This window comes from Prunus avium, chromosome 1, assembly GCF_965620075.1.
Source record: "Prunus avium chromosome 1, drPruAviu1.hap1.1, whole genome shotgun sequence".
Taxonomy (NCBI): domain Eukaryota; kingdom Viridiplantae; phylum Streptophyta; class Magnoliopsida; order Rosales; family Rosaceae; genus Prunus; species Prunus avium.
In genome coordinates, this window is record NC_142284.1 from 42,680,739 (window position 1) to 42,694,638 (window position 13,900).

Consider the following 13,900-nt stretch of genomic DNA (forward strand, 5'->3'; position numbering starts at 1 on the left):
GTGGACCACATATACTTGGTCTTAGATCACATAAAGCCTGTAGCCATGACCGAACATAATTTTGCTTAGAAATATTTTGAATGGAAACGCAATAAAATAGCAAAGTTCCTAGTTGTATAAAGGTAGGGGTGGTGGTGGTCCAAACCTCAACAGTGTCAATGGAGGACATGACGACAATTAATTAACAAATGGGGATTGATAAATTGAGACAACACAACGTGCTTTGCGTCTCTTTGCTTTTGCTGGTACAAACTTAGAGATTGTATTGGCTGCATGCAAACTAAATGCTGCATCAAACTCTTGTCTCAGACTGGCATATGGAGAAAACATTCAATTTCAAAGATATATTTTTTTCTTTCTGGCAGGCAACAGAGATTTCAAATTCAGACTACTTCCAACTTGGTTTAGAAAAATGGGTTTAGAATGGACTTACAAGCTTTTTCAAGCCCAAGCAAGTTGGAAGTACCCAATTCAAAGAACCAGAGCCCATCCCAAGCAATTACCTAAATACTGAAACATTGGGTTTTTTCCTAATTTATTTAGCTGTATTTTTTTAAAAAGGGGTTTGAGAAAATGAATAAATGCATTTTTGTATAGGAATGAGGTAGGTCATGGCATCCATGATCATGATACCATGAATTGAAAGACATAATTGATTCCATTAGTAAAAGTAATTAAATGATGTAAACAATTAAAATCGCCTGCAATCAATTGCATATCACATGCACATAGAAATTCAAATCCATGGTGCAATAATTGCTTGAATTATTAAAAGCAAAATTAGTGGCTTGCCTGCCTTATGATGACCCGTTATGAATCTTATAGCTCCCTCAAAATAATTTTTTTAGAAAGAAAAAGAAAACAAAACTAGCCCCCAAATGTCTGTTTTCGTTTACTAAATAAATATAAACAATAGTCTAAATTAACATAATTTAGGAGGAAAAAGATTTGAACTTCAGTGTAAAAAGCAAACACACTGTCATGACCAACTGACTTAATTCACATTTCCTGCATAAACGTTGGACGTGTATGTATTTTTGGTGAGGGAGCTGATAAGAATCAGAGTCTATTTTATTTTAATTTATTTTAGATAGTAACGTTTTGCGTATATTGTACTTCAACTCAATTATTGAGGGAGCTGCCTACGTGGAACAGGTGCCAACGTGCAACGCACAAGACAACATTCTGAGTACGGCAGGCAGCCGTTGGAAGCTGTAGCACCACCACCATACAGTTTTGACTAATTGGTGCCCACTGCGCTCTTGGCTTTAGACTTCTCAGCTTCACAGATCCCAGAGCCTCAAACTCAAAGACCACAGCAAAATCCAAATTCGAAAGTCCACCTTGGTTTAACGGTAAAACGGAATGCCAACAAGTAGTTAAACCAACTGTTTAGTTTTTATCATATCTTTGTCATTCTTCTGTTTCTGGCTTTTCATTGTTCCTCCAATTTCCCTGCTGAGCTGCCAAGAAGACCCAGAGAACCTTCCTCCCAGCCTCCCAGGTATTCATCTAAGAACCCAGAAGCTGAATGTCCCTGAATTTTTTGTTTCTTGTTCGTACCGAAATTTCTTGTGCAAACAGTTCGGCATAATTGTTTTGGTTTCTGTTACATATTTTGAACTCTTCATGCATTTTGGATTGCTCAATTCTGTAACTTTGTTGTTGAATTTGCTCAATCATTGGAAGTTTACTGGATCTATATTATTTAGTGAAAGTCTCTAACTTCAAAACTCTTATGCTATAATGATAGTTCTGGAAGAATATCTTTAACCAATCAATTTTAGTTTCATTTTCAAAATTCAATAGTCTATACATTCTAATATGTAGGCTTTTGGATAACAAAGTTATATTCATTCTCTATCCACTCTAAACCTTCAAAGTTATAAGTTCATTGTGCTTCATGTCTGTTGGATTTGAAAGAAATAACATGGAAATAGGATATGGTTTGTTGCAAGTCATAGAGTAGAAGATGGGAAGTATTTCTTGTGGTGTTATCTAGCATCTGACAGTCAAGAAGGTTCATTATTTGTTGCTTGACAATTGTGCTTACCAAATGTTAGTAGGAGTTGGGTTGCTGAAGGGAATGGTTAATCTAATTTCATCGACTGTATTAAAGGTTTGGCTGCTAATTAGGCATTAATGGACTGACATTCTGAATGTCTTTCCCCACCTAACGAAGGGACGAACATCAATGGTGGTGACAGTATTTCATTTTTAGTTTACACTGAATGTCAAATGTTGGCTTGTTAGTTGTTACTTATCCTCAATTAGTCTAATCTGGTGGCAATAGTATGGATATTGTTTATATGTAGCAATCACTGTATTGTGGGGGGCTGTTCGTAGAATTTCTTGCTCTGACTTAAGTTTTCCTTTCTCAGTCTCATCCCTCTCTTTTGGAACTTTGTAGAGACTCAGATAGAAGAGATCAGGGCAAAGCCTTTTATTTTCCTTCCAGCAGGTATGGAAGACCATGCTGTTTGTGATAATACTGTTGGCAGTCCTGAGGTTGAGATAAACTACCTAAATCAACGGGTGCAATCTAATGAATCTGGCATGCAAGAGTTAGAGAGTTACTTGAAAGTTTTAACAAAGCTGGACTTGGACTTGGCATATTCTTCTGAGAAGTTGGCAAATCTCCATGTACCTCTTATATACCTGTTGGCTCAGCAGAATGATCTCGAGGCAATGGCCACCGTCAATAACTATATTCTTGCAGACTTTATTGAGAAAGTATTGGTATTCAATCTCCTATCTAGCATTCTAGATTCTGAGGTAAGAGAGCTAGACAATTTCATGGATGCTCTCCAAGCAGGAATTATTGATGCCCGTAAAAAAATATCTTCGTGCAGACACTTGGGAAAACTGTATTCTATAATGGAAGGAAAGTTAAATGATTCTGAAGAATCACTAAAGCAATCTCAAGATCAGATTTCAGAGCTTAAGATGCAGTCAGAAAGGTTTCAGAGAACCGTTCTAGCTTTTGCACATGAGAATTGTAAGTTAAAGTTTTCTGTCTAGTTAGGAGATTTTTTAAATTCAAATAGCAAAGATGCATTTTTTACTTGGTTATTATTTACTTGAGGCATACATGTCAACAGGGAAAACTGACATTGCCATGGATTTATCAGAAAATGCTCAACGGGCGAATAAAAACGTAAAGTCAAATTTAAAGATGCCTAGACAACAAAGACATAATCTGTGGATGCTGGAGAAATCACTTTCAAGAGAGCTATATCTTGAGAAGAAATTAACTGAATCAAGACAAAATGAAGAAGAACTTAAATTAAAGCTACATCATACAGAACAGGTAGCATTTCACATGGAAGAAGCAGCAGAAGTTGTTTGGGGAAGATTTTTAGAGGCAGAGAATGCTGCTGAGGTGCTCCAGGGGATTTCAAAGGAATTATTAGGTCGACTGCAGCTAATTCATTTTAATCTGAATGGTTCAATTCAACGAGAAAGTGAGCTAAAATTCAAACTTCAAGCTAGTTTAGAAGAGCTGAAAGCAAAAGATACTGCTTTGCAGAAGCTCAAGAATGTTCATGAAGAGAACATTAAGAAAGATGTTGAACTGTCTGCTTTGAGAGAAAAGGTGGTGTTCCTTGAGAAACAGCTGAAAGAATCAGAGCTCCAGCTGAAGAATGCAAATTCCACCAATGAATCAAGTCAAGAGAAACTTGGGGAAATGGAAAGGTTAGTTGAGTCTTTGAGAGAAAACATCTTTACAACAGAAGTTAAGGCTGAGAGTGCAGAACTTAAGGTTGCGGAATTAACAGGAACGAATGTGGAACTCACTGAAGAGATGAGTTTTCTAAAAGGAAGTGCTAGTAACACAGAAAAAAAGGTTGGCAGTCTAGAAAAGCAGTTGAGGGAAGTAGAGATCCAATTACAGCATGCAAAAGCATCCTCTGAAGCAAGTCAAGAGCAGCAGAATATGCTATATGCTGCAATTTGGGATATGGAAACTTTAATTGAAGATCTAAAATCAAAGGTTTCAAAAGCTGAAAATAAGACAGAAAGTACAGAGGAGCAGTGTGTTGTGTTATCTGAAACTAACTCAGAACTAAATGTGGAAATAACTGTTCTAAGGGATAGAGTGGAATACTTGGAATCGTCTTTGGATCAGGCTAACAATGCAAAATTTGCAAGTGCAGAAGAACTCAATACCAGAATCAAGTTCATGATGGATATGGCAATGCAACTAGCCATAGAACGAGAGCGCATCCAAAAGCAGGTATATCTTGGAACTTCTCTCTCTCTCTCTCTCTCTCTCTCTCCACTTACTGTCCTGTGGACGTTATTTTGTTGATGGTGCTGCCATAGAAAGCGGTGGCTAATGTTATGTTCGACAGTGGAAATCAAAATAGTTGCTTGTCATAAATAAGCAAAACTTAGCAATGTGATGGCCCACTTTTTCGCTGAAGGCCACAATTCAAATGGAAAATCTGTTGCGTCTATATATATATATATATATATATATATATATATATATATAAGAAAAGTCACTGAATTTCCATGGAAAAAACACTCAAGGTGTCTCAGTTCTTTGTGGCTTTATAACTTTCTTTCCCTACTTTTAAGAAAAAAGGATGAGTAAACTGATATGTAGCCAATTATGGAAAAAGAATCCTTTCACTATAGTTTCTTTTGTGCAGGTGCATGTCTTAATGATGGAGAAAAAACTGCTGGTGGAGAAGCTATGGAACACCAAAAAGGATGCAACTGAGTGCAACAACGAAGACAGTGAAAACAAAGAGCTTCCATTTTCCGAGAATAATTTTTTGAATGCTACTTCTATGAAGACATCCACAGAGGCTGTGACAGAGTCCTTAGATAAAAGTTTCCAGGCAGGTATTCCCTTTGGATCTTTCTTATTATGATAAGCGAAGAAATGGTGTTTGTTTTCCTTTTAAAATCATAGAACTACATAATGTACTCAAAGATAGTGTTTGCTGAGATTCACCCTTTGTATATCTTCATGATTTGTTTGTTGATTCTGGATCATTCTTCTCATAAATTCTCCTATATTCAATGTGTCAGGTGGATGAACCATCAGAAGGGACACCTGAGTGTGATACTGATGCAGGGGCATCCAGTTCTGCTAGCAGCATGGTTTCAGAACCTGAGACTCCCCGAGAGGTAAAGGCCAGGTGCCTGAGCCTAAAGTATGTTTCCATAATAGTCTTTGTATTTTCAGTGTCAGCCATGTATTTGCTTAACCAGGAACCTTTCTTCTTTGACGAATTGTGATAGATAACTTTCCTCACACATTTAACATCACGAGGAGGAGCCTTTCATGTTGGTGACATGACATATTGTTCCATGATTTTTTTTTTCCTGAAGCTCTAAATTGAGCTAGATGTCTTCTTGAATAGTTTTTCTAGGTTCTGCAGAATGAAATGTTGTATCAGCAGCAAGCACATAGTAAAAAGAAGGGCAGTTATGCTTTTCATTATTGTATAGAGCACCCCAGTAAACATGAGATTTCCTGTTAAACATCACATCATATTGTTCGACAAATCATTCGTTTAGCGTACGTATAGGTTGGCAATCAGGATTAAGAAGTAGTTACCTTTAATCTTGTTATGACTAAGTCTTAGAAGCAAAGCAAAATGCAATAAGAATAATGCCATTGAAACAAAAAGGTGTTTACTTTTATTATAATTCAAGTCAGGCACGGGCTCCGGTATAACAGAAACCCAGACACGGACATAGTATATAACATATCTACACCTTTATTCAAGGCAATTGATTTGGTTCACAATTGGCTTCAACTTGGAGCTTGGGAGGAGGGTTTCCTCCATCGCATATGCAGTCGCCGTTGACGCAGCGCCAGGGAAATCCTTGGCATACCTTACTGCAGTCTATCATACGAGGACAACGAAGCTTTCCCCTTGCTTCAGCTCCTGGCATCTTCCACACTGCCACTGCAGAAATTAGAAGGAGGAGGGCCAATGAAGCAAACTTGAAGGATGGTTTCTTCTCCATGTTGTTGTTGACACTCTTGTTTGTTGTTGTGATATGTTTTGGTTTCCAGTATGCAAAAGTAGGCTCATCTCCCACTCCATTTTATAGGAGAGGATATAAATATTAAGAGAAAAGAAAACTAAAATGGAAGATACTCCTTCCATATTAAATTACATCACGAGGAAGAATCATTTCTTCTCTCTCTAATATTACGGCAAGATATTAGTGTGTATTGATGGCACTCCAATCCAACCCATCATTTTCACGCTGCCATTTTCTTCAATTATTCCTCTTTTAACTTTAACTGATAACAATTCCCTAAAAAATACAAAAACTTTATCCTATAACAAATATATTAATGAATCACCAAAAATGAAAGATAACAATAATAATATTAAAAAGGAAACTGTATTAATAACAATGAAACGAGCAAATTGTAGATGTGTGTTAAACTGGTTGACCAAGGCACCTTGCACCCGAATTCGAACTCCTCTTCATACGTTAGAATAATTTAGATTATCCCTTTTTTTATAGCATTTGCTTGTTTCTTGACCTCCATTAACGACATGTCGTTTTTCAGGCGAAATTGATGATGACCATTGACCCAGTCAGCCAGTGCCCATTCCATTTACGTCTCATCGTTCGACAGGTGTTAACAAAAATCCAAATCGTTCCAAACCCGTCGCATAGAAACCCTAATCCCAAGCCCCTTATAAAAATCTCTCTTTGGCCTACACCTGATTACTCCGACGAGTACAAATCTGAAAAAAAAAAAAAAAGCGAACTATAAACTGATGGATTCCAAGCTTCTCGTTACGGATGTGTATCTTTCACTTCCTTTATCTTTTTCTGTAATTATTGTATGAATTTTACTGGGATTTTCATTATCAAGTATTATCTTGGAATTATTTCATTGTAATGCACCAGTTAGCCCCCTGCTTCTTGGAAATATAGTCGCAGGGAAATTTCGAGCAAAGGGTCGGTGCAAAATTGAAACTTTGGCATCAGTTGTGCAGTGAATTAGAGTGCTTTCTCTTGCACAACTAAGTTTTGCCCAAAAAGCAGGAAAGTTCAAAAATTGAAGAATGGCAAAGCAAAATGATGAAACTAGAAGTTTTTATATCTGAATTTGATGTAGAACCTCCTATCATGCCTTCAAAGTTCTCTGATTGCTTTGTTATATCTGTTACAGGATGACATGTTTTCTTCTTTCTAAAATTAATAGTTTGTATGTCTGTGAAGGCCTTAATGAAGCTTAATCTGGCAAAAACTAGCAAAATGATGAGATTTGTATTACTGAATTTGATGTGGAATCCCATACCAAACTGGTCTTCAAAGTTCTCTGATTGCTCAAGTTGCCATGTAGTATATGTGATTGTGTTTGATTGGCAAGCTTGTTAAAAGGGTTTATTTTCTTTTGTTTAGTTTTCAAAGTTTTGAAGGATTTTCTTCTTAAATGTGTGTGCATGAGTTGATTTTCATCTTTGCTTGGCTGGCTGATGAGAGCAGTTGAAGTGAATATGAGCACCAAAATTCATAATCTGTCATGTATTTGTATTTCAGATTGTACGAGCATGGTGCTACATTGAAGGTATCTCTTTGCTTGTTCATTGCAACTTCTCTTGTATTCTCGTGTGATAGTTGAAGCAGAGGTTGGGAGACAATTAAATGATGAACTTGACATTTTTTATATGTACTAATAATGCAAGTCTTGATCTGACAGCAGAAACATTAGTTTTGTACTGAGAGGATTGTTGGCTGTTCCATGTGTGGCATTAGTCATAGTTCTTTCTTTCTTTCTTTCTTTCTTTCGTGCCTTTAATTTCAAGCGATGGTTGTCTCACTCTGTATCTTGCGAAAAAATTGACAAAATGTGTAAGAATGATAAATGAGGATGACACCAACTGCCCCTTCAGTGCTGTACAATGCAATGCGTAATAAGAGAGCAAGTATGCCTGAAATTTAACTCTATATGTTCAACATCTAGGCTTTAATTTTCTCCACCAAAAAAAAAAACAACTAGGCTCAAGGAAATGGAGAGGCTAACCCAAACATCTGTTTGATAGCAATACCAATGTTGTCATTTTGGGTCAAAAACAAGCCCTAGGCATGTAATAAGTGAGTGGAAATGCTATAATGAGGGTGCTTGTGGGTGAGGATGGAATTTGGGATTTGCCTTTAAAAAAATTACAAGGCGAAAGAAATAACAAAGAAGGTGGCTTTTGGGTATCGCGTGAACAAAGTGGCACTTTTGCTGGCCTGGGGGAAGGGACTGTGTGCGGTGGTGGGTAGTTAGGTGGGGTGGGGTGGGGTGGATGTTGGGGGGGCCTGGGCAATGGCGTGGGGTAATGAGAGGAGAGATGTTTCCTTTCTTTTTAGGGAAATTTTCATAAATACCACTTGAATTTTTAAGCATGTGCACCATTATCATCTAAATTTTTAATTTTTATTATTAACCACCTGAATTTTATAGAGTGTTGCAATTTACCACCTATGTCCAATTCTATTAAACTTTCCGTTAAGTTTAAGGACAATTATGTCAATTCACTATATTACAAGACTTAACATTTTACAACTAACAAATTTAAATAATAAAATAATAAACCTAACCTAATTATCGTTCCCCGCCTCTAGATATATAGAGGGTGGGGGAGGGGTCTACTGGGAAAGGGGGAAAGTTGTTGAATGGATGGGATCATGGGAGAAACCGTGGGATATAATTTAGGTTAGATTTTTAATAAGAGTAATGCTATTTAGACATACAACATTAACTACTTTAGCTTACCACCTTATGTAGCAATTGATGTATCATGCCAAGCTAATTAATGAATGTCGCCATGTCAATTAAAAAACCCTAGCGTTCCTAGTAAGTGGACTCATGGCAACATTCTTTAATTGACATGACATGACACATTAGTTGCCACATAAGGTGGCCAATGTTGTGTGTTTAAATAGCATTACTCTAAAAATGTTTAATTATAAATTCTGTTAGTTTTTAAAATGTTAAGTTTTTTTAGTTATAGTGAATTGACGGAATTGTTCTTAAAGTTAACGAAAAGTTTAACAGAGTTAGACATAGGTGGTATATTGCAACACTCTCTAAAGTTTAGGTGGTTAATAATAACAATTAAAAGTTCAAGTGGTAACGGTGCACATGCTTAAAAGTTCAGGCGGGATTTATGCAAATTTCCCTTCTTTTTATTTTTGTTGCTTATCAAATTATGTTTTCGACAAAAAAAAAATCAAATTATGTTTTAGGTCTTTTAATATTTTATTACTTTTTAAATATTTAAATATTTTCTTAATTTTTAATTGATATTCTAATCCACCTAAGCCAAAAAATACTCAAAAAATTCTTCCTATTAAAGGGTGTTTTTATTATTATGTTTTGATACGTGGTGTTTTTAATATTCTTATTTACAACAAAGGATGTTATTACTCTTAATGAGTTAAATAAGTCAAAGAAAATCCAGAAAATCCATATAAACCAAATATTTTCCCAAATATTTCAAGAGATCATGTTCCTTTCTTTAAATTGTATTCCAAATCTGAATATATCAAATTAATGTACAATCAAATCATAGCCAAAACAAAACTGCCAAAAGAGATTAAAGCAATATTAATAATATCAAATAGAACACGTTATACAAAAGGAAAAAGTTTTGAAATCTCAACTTTAAAAGAATTTAAAACCACCATTTAACACACATTTAAAATTTCAATTCAATAAAGATAGTAATAATAACAAATATATTGTATTTTGAAATAATCACAAAAATTCCAACACTATAAATATAGGCCGAAGGGATCACTTCACTACAGTGCAAAGCAAAGCAAACCTTCAAATTCATCACATAGATCCCAGGTGACGCATAGTAAAACAGCCAATGAAGGCAGCCATGATGAACTGGATGATCATCTTCTTTGCCATTTGTGAGTTCTTGCTCACCAGTATTAATTAATTTCTCCTTCCCATATAATGTTTGTATTTACAGAAATGAAAGTTTTGTAATGTTTGCAGGTGCACCATTATTCTCAACAGGAGCTGAAGCAGCCACGATCCTCAAAAGATGTAATAGTAACGATGACTGCAAGGCGTTTCCATGTACCTCAGACTTTGTTCTCTGCATTAACCACTTATGCACATGCCAAGTCGCAAAGGATTCTGGCTCTGCCATGCAAAACCAAAAGAACCAATGTTCCAGTAGGAATGACTGTGCAGGAATTGGGTGTCCTTGGGGAACTATCGAATGTGTTGATGGGAAATGCAAATGCGCCAACCGGCGTTGATGCAGCCATGCATAGTCTTAGCTACATTTATTTTAAGTACTTTGTTTGATCTCCTAGCTAATAAAGCTAGGTGCAATTTCAAATTAGTAAGGTGGTTTGATAAGTGGCTGTAATCTTTCTCAATGGAATAATACACCAAATGTCTTTAAAATATGTTTTTTGTCGATCAATCTCTTTAACTATGATAAAGGGAGAAACAGAGCATCCTGTCAAATGCAATATGTTTAACATCTCCTAGGCCGAAGGAAAATGGAGAGGCTGCCCCAAACATCTCGTTGATAGGATAGCTAAAAAACACTTCACACGAACCATCTCTTTCTTTCTAGAGATGGTTCCTTTGGCTGAAGCATGCATGAGAACCTTTTAGCTGCTATGGCTCTTCCTTACTTGTTCACATACTTTGGAGGAAATAATTTAATCAATTACTAATAAGAGGAAAGGTTCCTTCTCCCTCTAGCGGTTGAGAGGGTAGGCTATTTAGGTAGTCCGACGATTACCATGCCCTTATGTGTAGAGATACTCGCCTAATCCTCTAGGACATAATCCGACTTTTTTGTACTTGTTTCATCTGTAATTATCAATAAAATTCTATCGCCTTTGGACAAAAAAAAAAAAGAGCCTGATCACTTTCCAAAATACTTAAAAACTAACCAACAATCGCGTGAACCAAGTGGCTTTTTGGAAAGAGATTGAATCAACTGAATTCAAAAACCAAAAACTTGAAATTTGAACACTTTTGCTGGCGTGGGTGGTGTCTAGGTGGTGGTTGTCCGTTGGAGCTGGCCTGGGGGAAGAGGCTGTGTGCTGTGGTTAGTAGTTAGGTGGGGTGGGGATGTGAGAGGGGGCCTGGGCAATGGCGTGGGGTAATGGGAGGAGAGATGCTTCCTTTTTTTTTGTTGGGGTTCTTCGATCTGAGTCCAAAATTCTTAGCCGTCATTGGGTTTAGTTCACACCTTTTTTGTTGTAGATTTGGGTCCATTGACTTTTATTAATTTTTTCATGTGTCAATTTTACCCTTTGAGATAAATAAGGAAAGAATACTAATTGAAAATCCAAATTAATGTATCGATTCTTTCCTTCTAAATAGATTTCATATTTTAAATTTTGAATCCTTCTATTGCCACCATGACATAAAAGAAGTTCATATAAAACAATGAAAATAGGAGAATTATTGATGATATCTTCCCAAAAAATATTTACCTGACTACTAGGTAAATATGATATAATATGCCTAATTATTAGGTAAATATAAGATAATGTACCTAAATACTAGGTAAATATAAAATAATGTACCTAATTACTAGGTAAATATAACATAATGTACCTAACACATAAGTAGCATACTCTACTATACCTGATAAACATGTAGATTTTAGATCAAATGTGTGGATTTGAGTGATACAACCAATAATCGTAAAATGCCGCAACAAAAATATGGGAAAAATAGGAAAAACTGGAAGATAATTAACTATCAAGAAACAAAGGAATAAAACATGATGTGGGGGGAAAACACAAAACCTACCTGTGTTAATGGTTAATTGCATCTTAATTAAAGATATTAGGTGGGAATGAACTTTACAAAAACAAAAACGTGAAGAAAAAATGTGAGCTAAACAAAATCAAAAGTAAAACAATGAGGAATTGTATTATCAAAGAAGAAAACAAACCAACAAAATCAGTGAGGAATTGTATTATCAAATAAGAAAACAAACAAACAAAATTAGTGACTAACAAAAGTTGTGGCAAAGAGTAAAAGAATATTTATGTACCTTGTGTACAGGTTGCCATAGTGCAAGAATACAAAGCCACAACGGAAAGAAAGCCAATGTTCATATAGGAGCATGATTGAAATATAATAGCTATTTCAAAAATTATAGGAGACGTGATTTGTGGCAGTATTTTCCATTTATATTATTTTGACAATATCATAATTATTATGACAAAAATTAATTTCTTACCTTATTTAATTTTTTGGGGCATGATGGGAATAACAAAGTAATTTAAAAATGAAAAAAATAATATGTAAATATCAAAAAATAAAAAAAAGGAATGTAATCAAATGTGGCACAAAAGTCAAAGGACTTGTATCAACAACAACAAATACGAGGATTGCATCCAACTTATGTTTTCGATTTTGGACTTATACTGAATTTTTTTTTTTTTTGGTTGCTTATCAAATTATGTTTTAGGTCTTTTAATATTTTATTACTTTTTAAATATTTAAATATTTTCTTAATTTTTAATTGATATTCTAATCCACCTAAGAAAAAAAAAATTGGCGCCACATTAGCAACTAATGGAAATTTTAACAGTATAGCTAACGGTGAAGGCACATTGCAAAATTTTTACAAATATTGGGAACTTGATAACTTTCGAAAATTATTCAAAGCGCTTTTTGACAACTAAAAGTGCTTATGGAAAGGCTAAAAGTGCTTCTGACAGTGTTTGGCAGAAAAGTTTAGAATGGCTTTTGGGTCATAGAAGCGCTTTCTAGAGAAGCACTTGTCATGTGCTTCTTTAGGAAGCACTTCGATTTTTTATGAAAATTTATATATTATACACATAATTCTCACATATTATTGAATAAAAATAATATATATTTAAAAATGTAAATAATTTATAGTAAAATATAATATAGTGGCCGAACTTTTAAGTTGTAATGTGGCAAAATTTTGCCGAATAAAACACATACGTATTTTATTCTTATTTTTTCCCGTTCCGTATGTTACTAACTAGGAATGAATGTGAGAGGCTAAGATTATTTCTTACTTGTTATAACAAAAATGCAAGATGATAATTTTGAAACTAGCAAATTAATATCAATAAATAGTCTAGCCATTCGGCTATACGCGGTTTTAATAATTTTTTTTTTCAAAAATTAGTAGAGCCAGTCGGCGATACCCGAATTTTTAAATTGTTTAAAAAAATAATCCTGCCGACCGGCTATACCCGGTTTTTTCCTAATTTTTTATAAAAATGGTACAGCCGCTTGGCTTTACTGTTTTGACACATGGCACCTAGCTGCTGGCAGGGCCTATGGGTTATTTAAATTTATTTTTATAAATAGTCTAGCCGCGCGGCTACACTCGTTTTACCTCATTTGGTTTTTTAAAATGGTTTAGCCGCGCGGCTTTACTGTTTTGACACGTGGCGCATAGGCGCTGGGCGGGTCCTTTTCATATAAATAGTGCAGCCGCACAGCTATACTATTTTTAAAAAAACATTTAAAAATTGGCAAATTTCACTGGCATAGACCCGTGCCGACGAACTCTCGTTGGGAGAGTTTTTCTTTTTTCTTTTTTAAAATAATTTTGAAAATATACTTTTATTTTTTTGGCCAACTTCTTTAATTTAATATATGTAATTAAGTAATATCTTAGCCTTTTTGAATTACTTTAATTAGTAATTATGTTTTAATTATTATTTCTTTAGTATGATATTATATATATATCAGAAATTCTCTTATGCGGACATCCGGACATTATTATCGTGCGGACGCCGTGTATTTTGTACTACCCCTCTCTGTTTTACTGCCCGTTTACAATAGGATCCGCACGATAATAATGTGCGGACATCCGGATAAGAGAATAACTGATATATATATATATATATATATATATATATATATATATATTAAAAA

At 35.0% G+C, this 13,900-nt stretch overlaps 1 protein-coding gene and 2 non-coding genes across 5 annotated transcripts; all 3 read left to right on the top strand.

Annotated features, from left to right (window-relative positions):
- Positions 1–1,142: 1,142 nt before the first annotated feature.
- On the top strand, positions 1,143–7,936 carry WIT2 (WPP domain-interacting protein 2). 3 transcript variants are annotated; one of them, XM_021959457.2, is made up of 5 exons: positions 1,143–1,504; positions 2,411–2,998; positions 3,102–4,237; positions 4,659–4,850; positions 5,044–7,936. In XM_021959457.2, exons 2-5 carry the CDS (start codon positions 2,464–2,466, stop codon positions 5,251–5,253), a joined length of 2,073 nt encoding a protein of 690 aa, XP_021815149.1. In that variant the 5' UTR covers positions 1,143–1,504; positions 2,411–2,463; the 3' UTR covers positions 5,254–7,936. The 3 variants fall into 3 exon arrangements, with proteins under 3 accessions (XP_021815149.1, XP_021815151.1, XP_088103195.1); XM_021959459.2 differs by having other exon boundaries at positions 4,659–4,854; positions 5,044–5,183; XM_088247069.1 differs by lacking the exon at positions 1,143–1,504 and having other exon boundaries at positions 2,635–2,775; positions 2,853–2,998.
- On the top strand, positions 7,063–7,144 carry LOC148297863 (small nucleolar RNA R160). The gene has a single exon (XR_015833325.1). It is a non-coding gene; the product is annotated as a small nucleolar RNA R160 (small nucleolar RNA).
- Positions 7,243–7,321, top strand: LOC148297864 (small nucleolar RNA R160). Its single transcript, XR_015833324.1, has one exon. It is a non-coding gene; the product is annotated as a small nucleolar RNA R160 (small nucleolar RNA).
- Positions 7,937–13,900: the final 5,964 nt, after the last annotated feature.